General features: G+C 35.1%; 1 protein-coding gene across 1 annotated transcript; it reads right to left on the bottom strand.

Moving 5' to 3' along the window:
- Window positions 1-2,640: 2,640 nt before the first annotated feature.
- On the bottom strand, window positions 2,641-17,621 carry LOC100369788 (oxidative stress-induced growth inhibitor 1-like). Its single transcript, XM_006821815.3, has 6 exons — window positions 17,514-17,621; window positions 9,988-10,092; window positions 7,620-7,753; window positions 6,959-7,150; window positions 6,575-6,666; window positions 2,641-6,315 (listed from the first exon to the last, which is right to left on the bottom strand). Exons 2-6 carry the CDS (start codon window positions 10,025-10,027, stop codon window positions 5,307-5,309), a joined length of 1,467 nt encoding a protein of 488 aa, XP_006821878.1. The 5' UTR covers window positions 10,028-10,092; window positions 17,514-17,621; the 3' UTR covers window positions 2,641-5,306.
- Between the last annotated feature and the right edge of the window lie 2,541 nt (window positions 17,622-20,162).

Below are 20,162 nucleotides of genomic sequence, written 5' to 3'. Positions count from 1 at the left end.
TTGAAGTTTTGGACGGAACTTGGCTCAGTGGTTTGGAACTAATTACAAGATACCGTCGCTATTCTGACATCCGTAGTTATTAATGTAGTGAACGATTAATCAAAAGATATGACGTATTCAGTACTTAGTGTGATTGGCTGTATGATTGAAGGTTACGCCCTAGAGTCTGTTTACTGTTTTGTAATTGGTTAGAGTTTTGAAAATGAATAAAGAGAGTTTGAGCTGGTCTTGAAGAGTACTCCACGACAGACGCAGTAGAAGAGAGAGTGCAGTCCTGGGCAGTCGAGTCCAGTCCTATAGAGTCTTGGGGCGAGTGTTGACGCAGTCTTGGGCGAGTCTTGGTTCAGCCTTGCGACAGTCTTGGGGACTTTTCCCCAGGGCGCTGTGTCTTATAGAGTGCTCCAAAAGATCGACTAAGACGAGAGTTGAAACGTATTTCGTTGTGTGTGTCTTATTTGACTGTAAAGTTAAAGTGACTTCCCCGATCCCGTACCTCAAGGGGACAAGGTAGAGAGACGAGACGAGTTTCCCCCCTGACAAGTGTGGAGAAACCCTGTGGAAAATAATTTACCCCTGATAGTACAACCAACTTTTTTGCTCTGCTGTTTTGCTCACTTCTTCAACTGTCATCTTTTTACTTTTTCGACCTCTCCATGAAAACTGCAAATCTGATCGCTTTGATACTTGGTGTGTATGTACTTTAGGTAGACCTCTCTTAGATTTGTTCATTCCGTGATGATATCTTCAATTCTCTGATTTTGATGAATACGTTTGTCATTTTTGGTAAAAAGTGATATGTTCGACTTCTGGCTGAAAACGTAAAAATTTGAAATGCTTTGATGTTGAACATATGTATACCTTTGCCGGATCTCTCTTTGATTTGTTCAGTTTGTTGTGATATCTTTAATTTTCTAATTTTGATGAACATTTTTGTCATTTTTGGTAAGTAGTGATATTTTGACTTCTTCAATTGCAAGTCCAATTGTTCATTACTACTAACAGCAGAGCTATCTCAGCCGAGAGGTGCTAGTTTTACTTTCTAAACAACTTTTACGACTTTCCAAAAAAGTTCGCGACTTTACAATCAACTTTTATGACTTTCTAACTAACTGTTCGATATTACAAATTTATCGACTTTCCAACTGACTTATTCGACATTCTAAACACATCTGGGATGTTGAATTGTATGACCAGTTTGAAATGTTGCTTCAGAACTTTACAGAAGTGTGTCTGGAAAGTCGCAAAAGTATATGTTGAAGGCGGCAAAGTTGATTGAGATTAATTAGAATTTGAAGCAGAAAAGTTGCATTGGAATGGGGAAGTTGTGAAAAAAGTTTGCAAATCGGTTTCAGAAGACAAGACATCGTCAGATAAGTCAAACAAAGATATCTGGAAAGTTAACAATAAAATCATCTATAAAGTTAGTAAAGGTAGGAAAGTTGTTAGGGGTTTAAAAGGTCCTAGCAGCTGAAAGACGATAGGACGCTTTCAACTCGCCTTCATAATAACAACTCGTCGCTGACGGCGCTGTTAAATATTGTTTACAACTCTCATGTACGCCTCTATTGATGACTTACGGCTATCTCAATTTATCCAGTATGTGTCGTTGTGCATATATTTATTATTCATATTATTCTATTAATTATTATTTAGTTATCCATGGAACCCATGGCATGTAACTTCATGGCAGTATTGAATCTGAAGGACACTCAGTTTGGTTCTTGCAGAAGCGACAACTTTATGACCACGACCTACCTACAAAAAGGAGAAGGCACCAAGTCATCTCTCAACTTAGCAGATTCAAGAAGAGAACAGTACAATGATGTTGATATCACCATTCTGACCGATTCAAGAGTGGATCTCCTATTGCCTTCATGTGGCCACTACTCGTAAACAAACACTAGAGGGCGCTTACAAGTATTGCTACAGTAAAATGATCAATTTTCACTGCGTTTAAATGTCACTTATTTACCATTTCAGGCATATTCAGTGGGTTTTAAATTCACTGTTTTATCATTTAGATAATATGTTTTACGCTAAATTTAACATATTCACTGGGTTTTAATTTAGCGCATTTTCCAGTCAACGAAATAAGCAAAATCAAAACCCAGTGAACAATTATCCTATTTACAGTATTTGATCATGTTGGGTGTTTGACTTAGTAGCTTTGTGAGCACACCAGGCCACCTAAATGTTCAAGATATTTGACTTCAGTATATACACTCTGTTCATATATATATTGTTGCTATTGTTATTTTCAGTTACCACTATTTATTTAAACCATAGATGTCTTATTAATTCACTTACACTACCCTTCACACCGCATAGGCAGCTGCTTTTTCACTGTTTGTTTAGAACATGCCCTCAAATCTGTGAGGTCCCAGCATGCAATGCAGCACAAGGTCACACTGGGTAACCCCCAATTCAATGGTTTTAAATCAAAAATAGCAGCTAATTATGTGACCTATTATATAGTTATTAATCAATAAATACATATAGTGTAAATGACTGGTAGTCATAAACTCAGGCCCTGTAACCTGTGTCATTAACTGATGGATTATGTGGCAGACATTGTTGGACACTCAAGTGTTTCATAATTACACAATTAAACTGACCTTTCACACAAATTAAAACAAAAGATCATTATGGTTCTATTTTAATTTTTTCAATATAAAAAATCAGTGTAGTATTTGCTCTATTATAAGCGCATTTTCAATAAATGCACACGTAATAAAAAAAAATGGACATTATCAGTAACCTTTTCACCACCAGACTTTCTCGTCCAAATTTTTCAGTCCTCCAATATTTCTGGAAATGAACCCTAATTTTGAACCCAACAGACAAGATTTTTTGTCAATTTTTACTCAAATAATTTGGCTATTTTTGTCTGAAGAAAAGTGCAGACTATAAACAAAACTTTTTTGTGAATTTGTGGTATTGGTACTGAAAAGGTTAAAATACAACAGATTTTGACCATCGCAACTTAATTTACTAAAACAGCAAATACGATATGATTATCAAGTGCATTACATATATTTGAGTTAAAAACCACATACCCAACTTTCTCATTAGAATGAAGAAATTGGTTGAGTGTTTCACATTTTAGTCAAAAAGTAAAATAATACTGCCGCTGCTTCACTCTGTTGTAATACTTATTTCTTGTATCTAAATTCAATTAATTAATTAATTAATTATTATACAAGGAAGTTTTTTAAACTACATGTGTGTTCTACTTCTACAAAATATTATTCTTAATAAATCATTCTTCTCCGGGAAAGCAAAACTGAAAACCGCTTCATTTTCGCCAGACAAAATATCATTTCGTGAAAATTGATGGCGATGAAAATTTCACAGTACATTCATTCCTGTTTTCTGTGCTTTTACAAGAAATAGAATATTACAATGTAAATAGTTTCACTTTTTATGCTTGATCAAAACAGTTTCCTGAAAATCTTTAGAAATTGCTGAACTTTTTGTTGAACATGATATTAATTTATGCGGATTACAAAGTAAAAAATAAAAAAAAAATAGTTAAATTTTAAAAATTTCTTTTTTTTTGTTCAAAACTCAAGATAATGAAACATTGTGTCAGAAGCTATTTTTTTTAAATAAAAAGGGTCATATGAATCTATTTGTAAAGATATATGATACGATAGTTTCAGCTTCAGTAGTTTACATTGACAATATAAAGTGTTTTCATGTGAAAACTCCTGCATGTCCACTTCGAACACACTTACATTTCCGAAACTGTATTGATCAATCAAAATTGGTCTGGTATGAAATAATAATTTCTATTGAAAATGTGACCAATTTTTACAAATCAAAAGAGTGTCCTTTCACCAAACACAAAGAACGTATGATGTTCTACATTTTAATATCAGACAAGTAGTTGAACTTTCGCAAATACTGGAGTAAAATGATGTAGAACACATTGCATCAGTAGATTAATATATAAAGTGCAACATCCTACACATTCTTGGATATTTTTCTTTTTCAAAGTTTCTAATTTCTGCCCCCTCTATTTTCCTCTTCCACGTATTATAGTTACAATATGCATACACAGTATGCTTCGTGCAAATAATATAATAAATAGGAACATAAATTATATACACAATACAATATTGATACAGTTCTAAGTCTACTGCAGTCTTACTGCAAATCAAATTTACAGTGTTTCTGATAACCTAGGCTGCAGTAAGAGATATTGGAGTTTGTAAATATTGCCTTCAACTTTTTTGAGAAAAAAAAAAATAACAAGCATTTCAGCCAATCACAGACCCTTATTCTACCCCATATGTTCCAATACAGGTGCATGTAGAAGAAAAATAGTGCCATAACAGCACTTTTGAAACAACGCAAAAAAAAATTGAGGTCATTGACCCTTTCTTTTAGTTGTACATGTATCATCAAAAATGTCATAGATTTCGTCAATTTTTATTCAAATATCTGCCATTTAACTTCCAAATCTATCAAAATACATTTTCCAAATGCCAGTATTACTATTGTACTATTGTTTTTTTTAATTTATGTAACGTTTGAATTTCAACAAACAATGTAAACTACATGCTTTGCATCTTTGCACATGGCGTAGAGCTACATCTGTGACGCAAATGAAACACCTCATTCTCAAGAACAGTTTACACATTTTTATAACTTCATACTTTTTCAACGAAGGTTGGAGCTGAATACATAATATATCATGAAGGCTTAATTTTAAGAACAATTATTATGCCTTATTATAAAAATATAAACATGATATGTTGTTTTACATAATATCATAAAACATTTACCATATTACATATATTCCAATAAATGATAACACCAAGCAACTGAAATAAAATAAAATTGATACAGAAAAAAAAAATGTTCATAAAGTTAAAAACATATTAAATCTTTTTAAATGAACCCAAGCCACGAGATGTGTAAATATACAATTATAAAAATTTTTCTTTAATTACATTGATTATAATCAATATTTATGTATTATTTAAATCATAGATGTGAAAGGCATTATCCTAACAGTTGTGCGTTTGTTTCCCCCTCACCTCTAGTAAAGTACATCACTGTAAAACTATTTATTTGCATTAGCATATAATTTCACTATTATGATTTTTTGAGCATATTCACTGGGTTTTAAGTTCACAGATTGACTAATGAAACAATGAGTTCTATTGCATTTAATTTAGAGAATTGTCCATATCAGCTAATTAAAAGTCAATGAAAAATTAATGCCTTTATATACATGTATGATGCTTTAACATTTGGGAAGGTTTGAAATTTAAAACCCCGACTTAGTATATGTAATTTTATAATTCTTTAGATCTGGGACCATAATGCTTATTCATTATGAGATGGCTGCATATGGCTAATGCTCCACCCTTGAGAAATCGAACAAAGTTATTACCAGTTAGAGGTCCTAAGGCATAGATTCCCTGAGATGCTATACTCTCGTATGTATATGGGTCAATGTTTATAGGATTCCTGCTTGAAATCTGTTTTTTAGGATTCACGCAGTAACGCTGACCACTGCAACAGAGAAATTTTAAGTTGGCCTTGGCCCCGATCAATGCCATAACCAGTGATACTTTGATATCTTTGGTTGCGCCGTCAGGTCCATATATAGTGACCATACCATTTGATTGAATTTCCTTAACAATGTGTTGATCATAACAAGTGTACTGGGCATCGGGTATACTGGACTTCTCGCCTTTCATCATCTGGTACACTGTGTGGTATTCTGGATATACGGCTTTCGGCAGTTGCTTCAGCATTACCTCTGGATCGTTGACACGTCGGCGTATTATATGAACCACTGGGATGTGTGATTTAAGGGAATGTAAAATAGCATCGGCAGCGCTAAGCCCAGCACCGATAACGAGAATAGGATCAGACTTTGCATTCATTTCTCCAGCCTCAACCGCTGTTTCGAGGTCCTGCACTTTATATTTAACAAAGCCCAACTCCGCACCGGGTATGTCAAGTTTGTTTGGGAGATCTGATGCTCCAGTTGCCAAGACAACATTTTTTGCATGAATCTTAAACTCCGAAGTCATGCTACTCTCCTTATCAGACTTCTCATATACCACTTCAAACAGATTTGTCACGTTCTCCGAATCACCATGTTTTTCAGAAACAAATTCGCACTCTCCATTTTCGTAATTAATTTTCTTGCCACGTATGCGTCTGACCGATTTCACCCAAACACCAGACAGGAAGTTCTCCTTGATACCCATACACTCAACATACTCTGAGTAGTATTTGCTGACGTCGCTGAAACTGGCTCTGTTTTGGATTGAATCTCCACATTTATCATCCCTAAACAGAAAGAAAAGTAACACGTCATTTACTCATAATATATTTAATTGAAGAACACAAATGCATATTATCATATTCAAATTACGCAAGTCATGTGACAAAGAGATATGCAAATAATTCAAAAAGTCGAAGGTTATGAGCCTAGAGGCTATACGAGACTGAAGCCTTTATATCTCAGTACAATGCATTACGGTATTTTACATGTACTTTATTTATATATCGTACCATAGATCTCCTAAATACAAAGTTATTGACTTACTTTTGTAACTTTTGAAGCCATTCCACAAAATTCAAACCAGGCAGTTCCATCCAACTTTGCAAACTCAGGGTGAGTTTGGAATCTCCCATTGTCTGCAATTTAGAACAACAATATAATGTGATAAGTGATCTTAAAATGTGATGTCACTTTCTGTTCTGCAGATATCGGCCATCTTATCATTAGACTATCATAATGCCAAAGTAGTGCAACTCTACGTTTTGGATATTCAAGTTGTTTTAAACAAAATAAGGGCTAGCATGGCCTAAAAACACAGCAATGACTCAAACACGAAAAAAGGAATTCAATTCAAATGCTGGAACAATAGCAGCAGAAATGGCACACTAAGCTGAGAGAAGCCAGTGAGCAAACAAAGTTACTGCTTACCTGCCAGGCTCCACCTGGTAATGTACTGCCAAGCACAACATGCGGTATTTTATTCGCTTCATTCTGCCTCCACTTTAGTCTAGATGGTTCACTATGACCAAGGTCCGCATTGGGATGATGAAGTGCATCAAACAGCAATGCCACTGGATTGGTTGACCTACCTTCTAAACCTTCACTGAGGTACTCGAGGTCCTAAGAAGATGAAAATTTGCAAATTCAAGCATTAGTATTTAGTGAGAACTAAGCGTATCTCAAGCAAATGCAATGCAACAAAAAGTGATGCAATGCAATGTTTTTTTTTTTGTTTTTTTTTTCATGAGCATATGTAGATGTAAAAGGGCGCCAACAATATCGTAATTGTGTAATTTTAACGGCCGTCACACCATACATCTACAAAAACCTTGAGTTGGCTATAAATTCAACAGAACCATTTCTATTCATCTTGTCAAGACAAAAGATAAACAGCACATTAAAATCAACTGAGCGGCATTATTGGGTCATTTCGGCCCATATACGTGATGAAAGTGCATGTTTTTCAGTAAACACAATTTTGTTTTTCTACAGAAAAAGATCCATCAAAGTAAATGAAGTGTGGGTAAAAAAGTGTTATGTTTCTATCAAGCTTGAACAATGCATGTCTCAGATTCTTATGACCTTGTACCTGCTCTAGTATAGAAATATCCGGATGTTCCTCCAATTTCTGTTGTAAATATATATTTGGATGCGGTTGACCAGTGAAATATGGTGTGTTACCAGACAGCATATAGGACAGACAGATTCCTGAAGGCCCATTACCTGAAACAAATAGTAACAAAAATAACCATATAAATTACCCCGCATTGAACACTTAATGTAAACAAGTGATGACTGCATCTGGAATGGCAGTGGTCATCGTGCCATGCATGAAAGATTTACAAATTCCGTATTGACAGATTGCCAGCTGAAGCTTTTTTTTATACAAAACATATCAGCAATCCTTCAGTTGTGATAAAAATTACTGTTTATAAACACAAATCTCGTACAAGTTTGCGCAACAACCACCTCCCTTAAATTTTGGAACTAGTATATACATCTACTAGCATATTTTGTAAACGACAAAACTTGATTTTATGACCATGTTACTATTGGCAACATTCATATAAAACCATATATCACATGACAAACAGGCAATATTTGATAAAACATTACTGTAAACAACAACTATACAAATGCAGTGGTTGTTGAGACATGACTTTGAGTTTGATAGGGATTTTATGTCGCATACACAATACTTGTAAAATACAATTATTTACATGAAATTGAACATGCTGTGTGACAACCATGACTCTTTCCAGTGGAGAAACAAGTAACAACTTGATCTGTGATCCTGACATTAACGAAGCATGTCTATAAAAACCTGTACATCATATGAAAGCTTTTATGTGAGATGGGTTGTGTCCTACCCTCATATAAGAAAGGTCTTCTTTTATTAGTGGACATTATTATGTTGAAATAAATATCTTTTATACATGTCAACAATATGTCCTTGTACTCCTTTCTTCATTAGACCCACACTATGTTACCAAATTCTGCCGTAAATTCGCCCTGGGTCGTTAAACGGCAGTTTCAGTTTAAAATAAAATAAAATGGGACCAGAAAAATCCTCAAAAAATTTTTGGGCAGTTTTTAAGGCTTTTTTTAAATATTTTGGGGGCAATCATTCAATCATTCGTGATACCTAAAATAGAGTCTAATTTATATTTTTCCATAGTCATTGACGTCTATTCAAGAGTATGATGTTTATTGTGACTAGCATGAATGAGTAAGCTTCGTTTTGACAATGAGCTGTTATAACTGTAAACAATGTAATCTTTTAAAGAAACATTTTTTTTTGGTTTAAAGAAAAAATCATGCTGTATTCCCAATCAAAATCCAAGACAAAAGATCATACTACAACATCGATAAATCACTTCTGACCTATCAGGTCAACTCAAGAACAAAACATGGTAGATATCCTACAGCATTGAGCGTTTATATGCGACCGGAATTATTCGCTTATGATGAAACTAAGTTGAATTTTATTTGCATTTCATAACAATTCGATGAATTTATTTTCTGTACGTTATTTTACGGTATAAGTTTATTATAGTTTATTATTATAAGTTATTATAGAGTAATAATCAACAATTGTGAAACGCAGCATGACCGGATTGTGCTACCATGATCATTTGTTACTAAGCAATGCAGTTGTGTTTGTTTTTATTTGAAACTTCTTTTAGAATATACTTTTGTTACCAATAAAATTAAAAAAAATGTATTTGCCGTACCAGGTACGTAATGAGATTTTGGGGGGATGACACTGGGTGACAATGTAATGAAATTTTAGGCAGTCTACTTTTTAAATCAGAATCTCAGGAGTCTGGGAACCCCTGTTGTGCGTAGAACCTTAAATGTAGCAACAAGAAAAAAGATATTTCAAATTTTAGATTAGCTTCTGCTTCTGAATTAATCGTCTTGGGTGGTCTAACTGCCGCCGTTGAAAGTCAGTGTAAACGTACTAGTAGGTGAATTTTTCAATGAAAATAGAAGTCCAATCAGCTCCATGCACAGAAAGCGAAACAAAGAACTTGTATCTACATTTCTGCATATTTACAACAATTTAAAACAGTTAAAAACATCCATGGTAATGCAATTGTTAGCTTATATGTTCTATTGATAGATGCACTACATATCTAATATAGCGGTATATGCAGAGCAAAACAAATTTTTACATAAAGGATTGAAACATAACATGAAAACAATACAAAAAAAAAGACTTGTGAAAGAAGGAATACTGTAAAACTGCTAAATATTTTTACCAGAAAGACAAGTTTTTGTAAGTCAGGAAAACCAAGAAATATTTTGAGCATTTTTTTGGGATCATTAGGACAGAGAGGTCACTGACATATCTGATACATTGAACAATCCACCAGTCATTTTTGTTCACCAAATTAAACCCAATTTTAAGACTACATTTAAATGTATCTACAGGTATGAAGATTTCAACTCACCAATGATGGCCACGTCCGTACTCAATACATCCGTAGACATAGTGATGGTATCAATGACGATGTCAGTAAGTATATAAAACCATGATGTAGCATTCCTGGTTAAACCTGAAATGAACACACAAATCTATATTTAACTTTTTTCAACAAATCTTTTGTAAATAGCCAAATTAAGGCAGCAACAGGAGGGAAATGAGTTATATATTGATCTGGGATTTAGACATTCTCTTAAAGTTACTAAGCATGCAAATATAACAACCTATACATCATCTGAAAGCATAGATATAGGCAAATACGGTAGTGCATATGCCGTACTAATGTTAGTTTAAAGGATTACCTGATGACCAATTTCGCTTATGTGATTTTTTTTTACTATTTCAACTATTGAAAAACACTATTATTTAACCTTGCGGAAAGACCTGTGAATTGCACATAAGCTAGATGATCATGTCTTGGCTTTTCTTTCTCAGCCTTTGTTTTTTATCTTATGTACAAATTACACGTCAATATCTTTGAATACTGATGAAAAACGGTATGGATTGATGTTGATAATCCCAGGGTTTGCAGTTCCATGTGTGGACACAACCATGCTATGTGTACTCTATTATATAGACAACCATGAGTCAGCACAAGTGTTGTACATTGTAGCAGTGAAAATGTTACCTAGTCCAGGAAAGTATTACTGGTACTGATGCTTAACAGTAATTTGCATATTACCTGTAAGTTAATCACCTATACTGTACGAGTTCAATTGTTAATCCATAACTACATAGTTAGGGGGCCCTTACTCCATAGTGCTGAGTATACATGCACAGCATAGTAATTATTAATTTCATTTTATAATAATATGACCTTCTTTTTCACTGCATCAAAAATGTGACTATAAATAACACTTGATCTAAGCAGTAAATCATAATTATGCTGAGTCATTGCCATCGACAATACTAAGTGTCAACGTGACTCGGCAAAAACAGTCCTCTCAAAGAATGTAAATTTTTATTTCCAAAATCTACATACAGCCAGATACAATACCCCATCCCTCCTTTCTCACTTGCATAGCTTCAAATCATAAATCACCAGACGCTCAGATTTTTACAAATTTGAGTATTATATTATATAATAATTAAAAAAAATTTAAAAAAGGAAACTGGTTTAAGATTTGTTAATTTAAGTATTTGTAACTGAAACAAACGACAAATATAATAGAAGCACATTTTTTGTAGTCTAGAGCAAGACCTGTGCCCTCTCTCTCTCTCTCTCTCTATGGAACTACAAACCACTGACAATATTAAACTGTTCTCAATTAACAACCTAAGCCATGTGTAAACCCATCAATATACGCGGTGTACAAGAAGACATAAATAGCTACATGAAACAAATGCAATAGCTTTATAAGTACCAAATATTTCATATTTTTACTCCCAATCTATTCCCTTCCTGATGGTAGCCTGACATAGCCAGGACTACTTTGTATTCAGTCCAAAAATAAAAGGCGGAAACGAAACCTTTGATATTCCCATCATTAAACTTGATTGTAGGTTACAAGAGAACTTTCTCAGTAATTTTTTTTTTACAGAAACATGTAAATAGATGTTATCAAAAAACATGTTCAGCCCGTATCAAAAATACCATGATATGGTCATTCAAAAAAATAGTTTTGCGTTTCGTCTAAAAAAGTTATTTAACCACATTATTGCATCATTTTTATTTTATATTTCCCGTTTTTTTTTTGCCTAATGAAGGTACACCATGTCAGAAAAGAAATCTTCAGAAATGAATGCATGCATAACTATTTTGAACTTTGCACATACACCCCAGTGCACACAGTTTGGTGTTACAGGCACACTCATGTACTACACCTGAAATTAACAGGAAAATTTTAGCAAATCAGCATGTTTTAAATCAATCACAAAAAACAATTAGCTTTGAATGGACAAGTTATCAACATGACACTATTGTGTAAGAGAAAACAAAACTGAAACTAGTCAGTCATTTTGAATCAGGACGTTTTAAAATGTAACGTATGTGCCAAGTTTAATTAGATCTGATTCTACAATTGTAAAAATGTTTGATTTTGGAGCATTTTCAGCTTGAAAATGGACTTCATTCAACATCTTCTAAACAGATGCATGTGCATGATAGCAGCATGATTTCTGATATATTTCTGTAATTTGAAAGTGATTGGTCATTTTGAATCTAATCTGAAATCAACGTCCCATAATGTCCTGTATGTACCAAGTTTGAATGAAATTCATCCATACGCAAGCACAATTTTGGGACTGCTTGATTTGGATGTATCTTTATAACTAAAATTAAGAAGTTCATGAAACAAATACATGTACATAATACAGGGAATTTTTTAAACAAGGGAACTGGGGTGCAGCGCCCTCATGCTATGGCTATGCACCCCCTTACCCTGGGAAGCAGATTCTCTGGCAACCATGAAATTCTGATTGACCATGGATCACATGTGGCCACTGTCTTCAACTGTGACCTGTCTGATAGTAATTTTGGCTCCAAGGAAGCCATAGAATGCTCCATTTTAGCTTGGAATTACCAAAAACTCCACACCCTGGTAGGGAGAACCCGATCTTCCTCCCTTGGTGGCAACGCTGCATTGCAGTTCTCCCTCTTGCAATTTTTCTTCTAGAAAAGCCCCTGTAATATATCCCCAAATTTATGATACATGTGCGAAGTTCAATTGTGAATGGTCAAGGCATGTCTGAGATACAGGTGTGGATACAAGCAGACATATACAGTATGGATGCACAGAGTTTATACACGAAAGTTATCACTCTCAGTTTTCAGACTTCATCCAAACAGAGCTTACCGTAATAAACACTTCTTCTTACAGGCAATGTGACCTTCATATGACCCAGGTGAACTGCCAGTGTCAACAATGTTGGTAAATATCTTGAAACCTAAATTAATGGTTTCGTTTTGCTTAATGTATTCTTTTGTGCGCTGAAAGTACCTTTAACTCATATTGTTGTCTCCACAAATACATGTACAAACACGCGAGAAGGTAGAAAGAGACAATATAACCAGATGTTTAACCAACGGACTTATAACTCACAGACAAACAAATCTAAATGAAAAACCAAAACAAAAAGGTCTAAAAAGCAGATTACTGCTTGAAGCCTGACTGATGTACATTGTGTAGGGGTTAGAATAAATCGACTGTACTGAGTTTAACATATGTGTTAGGAATGCTACTAATGCCTGTCAATTTGATGGTTTCCATATCACTACAGGGTTTGGTGTGAAAACAAAACAACAAAATAAGGGCGGGGTAGCTTGCTACTACAATTCACATTCATGTATACCCAGTAACAGTATCTTAAGTTAACAAACTTGGTGGAGGCTGTTTTATTTTCCCCTAACAGATAACAGATGCTATTCAATACACAATAATAGTTTGATTTTTAATGTAGAGCTTAAATGCCTGTCACTCAAATATCTTCAGTTTTAATTTTGATATTATTCCCAGGTACCAGCTACATTGATGGTGAGCTCAAGTGAACTAGAGCACACTTATGTCAACATACTTTATTTTTGGTAAAATTCAGTAAATGTGTGAAATAGGAATTGCTGACATTGAGAGTATTCTACAGAAGCGTTTGTTATTTGTCAAATCAATCTACCAAGCCTATGGGAGTGATCAGTGATCAAAAAAATGCAAGAGGGAGCGCTGCAATTCAACGGCACCACCAAGTGGGAGAAATAGGGTTCTCCCTACCAGGGCGTGGAGTTTTTGATAATTCTAAGTTAAAATAGAGCATTCTCTGGCTTCCTTGGGGCCAAATTACTATCAGACAGGTCACAGTTGACTGTGGCCACATGTGATCCCTGGTCAATCAGAATTTTATGGTTGCCAGAGGATCTGCTCCCCAGGGTAAGGGGGTGCATGGCCATGGCATGAGGGGCTGGTGATGACACAAATGTTATCTACCGTAATCTCAAATAAAAGCTGCCTTTTGGTGAACTATTTTTAGTGAAACTAAGACATTTTTTATAAAAAATACTCTAATATTGATTTTTTTATTTATTACCCATTTTTTTTTATTTATTATTTATTACCTATTTCTTCTAATTTTTGAGATGAAACAAAACCTGAAAAAATTTGCTTTGGGAGAATCCGCATCAGAATTCAAATTGAGCCGACTCCATCCTGATTGTCATGAACAGTACGCGTTGTAGAATAGAAAAAGAAACAGCCATTTGGAATCAGAACTTTGAACTGAATGCATGTCAATATAGGTGACATGATTTATAAAGTATGAGGATACTTGACTGCAATCAGTCAGGGCAATCAGTCAGGGCATGTCATAAGTGATGAACGAAGTACATGTGAAATTCGAACATCATCTGTGAAGGCCTAGGCGTCAGAGATACGGCTCTCAGACAGCATCTTTTTTTAAAACAAAATGGCTGTCAGTCAGCAATTTTGAATTTTGAAATGGGGGCTAAATATATAACAGAAAATGCTCACACATCGATAATAATATGAATATGAATAAGCACAATCTGCAAATCAGCAAAATCCTCTCCCATAAATGTCATTGAAATATAATGTACTGGTAGTACCAGATTTGCATGCATTTGCATAAATCAGACAAGTGTATCTCTTCTACAGCCAAAATAAGTAACATGCTCTCACAAAGATAACATCTGCTCTGAGGCAAATGAACTCCAGTGCGTTGAGCGCAATTTCCCATATTCAACATGTTATATATTCACCATATTTACATTGTGCCTTTTACAATATCCAAAGATTCCTAGGAAATCGGGAATATAACAGCTATGTTAATCTGAGCTCAGGTATCTCACGGTAATGCAGCAAAATCCTATATAATTTTTTCACCATCAGTAGTTATACGTATGTAGACCCACTTACAGAACATCACATGAATTTTGTACACTATCTCACATAGCAGTTGGATAAAACAATGGTAAAACATTAACTTATTGTAGAATAGTTTTATACTTTATTTTCGCTTGCAATTTATTTTCGCTATTTTCGCTGAAGGGATCATTCCGTGAAAATAAAATCCAGCGAATATACTTTTTTTTCTATATTTCACATTAAACTCATCAAAAATCAGGGAAAATAAATTCCAAGCAAAATGCCCAAAAAGCCTTTTCAGCGAAAATTAATGCCAGCGAAAATAAAGTATTTCACAGTATATCTTCCATTTACTACAAATAAATCAATAATTGCTACATTTACAGGACAGCATTTTATCTGAGCCCAATGCCATGTATATGTGTTCGACCCAAGCTGACTCGAGCCACGTTTGGCTCCAATAAACCCCCCTTGGGGTTGAACTCCGATAGGGAGGTGCCCTGACATGGCTCCGACCGTGTATATGCATCGGGCCCAACTATCAGAGTCAAAATCAAAAGAGGTTCTCTAGTGTCTTTGGTTTAGATTGACAACTGTTGCACACATCACAACAGTTGAACAATTACAAGATGGTAATTTTGTATGACAATGACTTAAGTGAATAGGAAGTAACACATTTACCGTATTTTAGCTGTTGTTTTCAGCTGTTTTCATACTAACTATTTGTGGTAACTGTTTCTTTTGGCTCTGATCAAACTGAATTGAACTCTAGAAGATCCCGGCTCTTTTTCAGTTCTCGACCGTGAAAACGAATTGGAGATAATCTTCCGATAGTCGGTGGAAGGTGCAGTAGTTCGGCACTGATAGAATGCTGCTGTGTAAACGTAGCATATAGAGAACTTTGTACTATCTATACAATGATACAGTTATAAATGAATGACCCATACAGGAACACTCGTTAATCACACACATTATAAATACCCTGTGCTCCATGTCTGCATATGAACATTACCGTACAAGTAATATAACAGTCAAACCAGTAACAGTAACCACTTGCCCATAGTAACCACCTTTCAGCAGTCCCAATGCAATTTACATGTAGACCTGTATGAAGACCACCTGTCTAAATGTGACTAATGAAAGTATTTTCTGAACCAACTTGTTCAAATAAACCTTTGTGTAATAGCATATTACTGTAAAATCTGTATTAGAAACCATGGCTTCTATTAAAATGGTACATGTACAATGCAACAGAGAGGATGCGGCTTCCATTAGAGCATCTACACATGAGAAATGGTAAAATTTGGGTTCTCAATTGTTCATAATGAATAGGTGCAGCTTCTAATACAGATTTTACAGTAATTTGATTTTTGTCTTGTAAATTATTTTTCACACTTAAATGTTGTTTCCAATGAAATGTTGTTTCAAAATCATATTCTACTGAATACTGCAGATAAAAAATATTTTAAGTACAATTCACCTGAATGAAAGAATCTTCTACATTTCTCGAATTCACGTTCTCAAAGTTCAGTCTACGGTACTTGCAATTGTGAAACAGTACGAATTGTTGAATGGGTAACTTATTTTCTCTTTCTTCTGGTGACGGTCAAAACAACTACCTTCTCTGAATAAAACATTTTTTTTGCTTTGTCGAAACATTGTTTTGCAATATATAAAACATCACAACTATTGACTCTAGCGAGACATGCAAAATTTCTTTTCGGTTCCATCTGATGCTACCGTACCTTAGACCAGATAAATGTTCTGCTGAGACCGCTTTCATTTGCAGTCAGTGAATACAGATACATTTGCCAGTCACAAAACTCATTTGACAGTTTTGACTCATTGACATATGTTAAAAAAAACAAAAAAACAATGTGCATTTTTACTGTGTTGTCGGCAAGGACTGAATGAAATAATAACCCATTTTGAGAAACTCCCATTTTCATTTTGCAGTTATTTACTAACAAAAATAATGATTATTACAACCTGTGTGTTAGAATAGCAAACCATGGACCGGGTTCCAGGACAGAGATTAATATTACCGGTACATGTATCATACAATATCAATCAGGACTCATAGCTTTATTATCGCCTATCATTTCCTGAGACATATATTTTTATAATTCATATTTTGTGTACAACAACAAAATTACGAATACGTGATTTTCATGAAAAATTTTCATGATTGCCGGGCCTACATGATCCCCCCGATAAAGTCGTTGGTCCTGAACCTTTGTATTGAGGCATATGAGGCATACTGCGTACGTACCTAAGGGCGGCTATATTTGAATGGGTATTGTTATGTACAAGGACGGGTTACTGTGTAAATGATGCGCAAGTATGCACGAACTTGGTAATTTGCGTATAGAACCACAATCAAGGTACCTAAATCGGCGGGAGTGGGGCGGGGTCAACATTTCTCTAACAAGTTGGGAAACCGTGAATTAAAGACATTTTTAGATCGATCATAAATGCAGCAACACCAGAAAGCTAAAAACAGCATTTGCGTTGATACCAACGTTTCATTGAATGTGCACGCTTGTTCCACATGTTCAGCACTCGACTCGACTGCGGGAACGCCAACGGCCGGTTTAGTGGCTGGTAATCAATGGCATGAACGTACAGAATGCAGACCGAACCTAGCGATTCCTGTTCCCCAAAATTTGTTTAAACTACTCACCCTACTGCGGATACCACGAATACATCCCCTGCAAGCCGCGAGTGTGTCCAGAATGATCGTCATTTCTACATCTCCGCTGCATAGTTTGTACTCATGTGTCAACATACGATGACATCACCAGACTTCAAACGGAAAGGGTGCAAAGGTGAAAACAGGGGGTGTATTACTTGTGACGTCAATTACGGCTGTGATAGGGTTGGCACCCTTGCAAACACTGTCTGTCACCGTGACTAGGCAAAAATCGTCGACTTCTAATACGAAAGCGAACAATCGTTTTGCCTGGCGACTTAGAGAACAAAACTCGTGATACGTATCTCGGTTGGCAGGGTTTTGTAACACGTAAAATAGTGCTATAGTGCAAGTGGTCCGTTTAGTTGCACACTTTCATCATATTAAAACTGAATGGGATTTTTTCGCCGCCATACAGCGACAGTAACTAAGCGTATAGGTCTCACAATATTAAAGTCCATGGGTAGCCTTAGCATCCTCTCGTTACGTGGGCGGGTGACACTGTATCACCGATATCTATCGTATCTATTGTAATTTATTGTATTTATTAGGTACAAGTATAGGTGCAGTCTTTAACAAAATGCATTTCTTTGCATTCTTATAATATGTAGACAGCCTTGGCTACACTGTAAATTTCAAGACTACCACAAGTAGCTAGAAAATGGTAACAAAAAGTGCCGAATTCCCGTAAAAACAATGTTTGTTTTTTGATATAATTTACTGTTGATAACATTTTATATAACAATCGGTATGCTTTAATATGTGAGAATTGTAACCACTTTAGTATACGGGATCTGTAAAATTTGCCTAATATTATGCAAAATAGGCATTTAGTGTCGGTAAATGGTCTAGTACACCGTGGAACGCCGAGCAAAGGTTACATCAAATGACAATGAGCATATACAATGTTAATAAGGTGCCCGTACTTGTTTTCATGGTAATAGTGACTTTGCGGTTTGCTCGCATCGTTCAATCTCAGTACGCTGGTGACCGTTTTGGATTGAAGTTAGTCAAACTTCATCACGGGGTTTTATAATTCATTTCAAATCTAGTTCGGGTCCGGCGTTCGGGTAACACCAAGTCACAAGGAGTAACCAGACCATTGAACATGACAAAATTATGGTGTTATTTGTGGCTTTATTATTTATGCTCAAATAAAAACGTCTAAAAGTACTTGTAACACAGAACTAAAAACGTCAATTTTGCCTTATCTTATCCCATTTACAGAGCATAGTTTCATTTGCTTTAACAATGGTTAAATACATTATATATTATAATATTAAATATATATATATATGCCCGTATTATAAAATATGTGTATCGACAGAACACTTGAATTTGCTGCGAATTCCTACATTGCACACACATACCGCAACATATAGGACTGCGGTCATGGGGCGGTACTTATATTGTGCGTATCTGAAAACTATTACATGGAATTGACAGAACCAATGACGTATGTGAGTTATGATACATACTGTTTAATGTTGAACCCCTACACCCGCTTTCATGAAAAAGTGATTTTATTATATTTACATTCAAAAATATTTATAAAATGTTTATCCCAGAATATGCTAATCCAAAGAAGATGCTTTCATTGTCCATACAAACCATTTGGTACCCACGAGTCTTCATGGGGTTTGTTCAAATCTTTGGCCGATTTACTGCCATGAACGCAAACGATAGATGCCATCAAATTTATTTAAAACACTCAGAATTACATTGATTCGTTCGCTGTACAAATTAAAAGAATGCAAGTATACTAGTAGTAGTAATGTATTTTGGTACAGAACGAAAAAATTACGAAAGCGAGTCAGTGTCAAACAAGAGGTTAAAAGTTATTCGACAGATTGCTTTGTGGCTCTTTTCGGCGGAAAGGGGCAGAAATAGAGCCATGACCCCACGCCAACATTACGTGAGTAAATAAACCGCAGTCGATTGTAACCAGGGTGTAAATAAAAACAAGCACACGCTTTACATGAAATACCGCCACGCCACGACTTACATATTGTATATGAACAACTTTTCGTTTATTCATAAATCACGGTCAATGACCTATTTCGTCTAAACTTCGACGTTGAGATAGTTTTTAAAAAAATCCTATATCTAGTGAATGAAACTATTGCATGTTATTTGGTTATAATTTTCGGAAATATAAAGGTTGGAAACGACAACTTTTCAACAGGACAACGATCCGACGTAGAACGTGATGGAATCTCGGATTAATAACATAACTATCTTGATTTGCGTAACCATGTAAGTGTACATAGTTTCAGGCTCTGCGTACGAGATTGTGGAAATATAGTTGAGCTACTTTGCAAAGTAATTGTTTTCCTACGCCTAGTTTTGGGCTAGATTTGTTTTGACGACGATGCTACAGTCAATTTTTTTCTTTATCTACCAAGTACCGGTATTCGTGTCGGTCATTTTTCTCTGTGGAGTTTTGCCCGCCCCACACAAGTTTTCAGTTGAGTCGACGCCCACATACAAGATACCTTTTCTGTTTTGTTTTTCTAACCATTTCTTGTTCTCCCTGTTTTTTATTATATCATGTTTTCATTTTGTCTTCATTTGTATTTTGTCTTGCCATTTTATATGTATCTTTATTGTATTTTAAAAATCCAGATCCTGAACAGGATA

The sequence above is a fragment of the Saccoglossus kowalevskii genome, chromosome 6 (assembly GCF_978046115.1).
Source record: "Saccoglossus kowalevskii chromosome 6, keSacKowa6.1, whole genome shotgun sequence".
Taxonomy (NCBI): domain Eukaryota; kingdom Metazoa; phylum Hemichordata; class Enteropneusta; family Harrimaniidae; genus Saccoglossus; species Saccoglossus kowalevskii.
The sequence above is the reverse complement of the archived record's forward strand: the minus strand, read 5'-3'. Positions and strand labels throughout refer to the sequence as shown.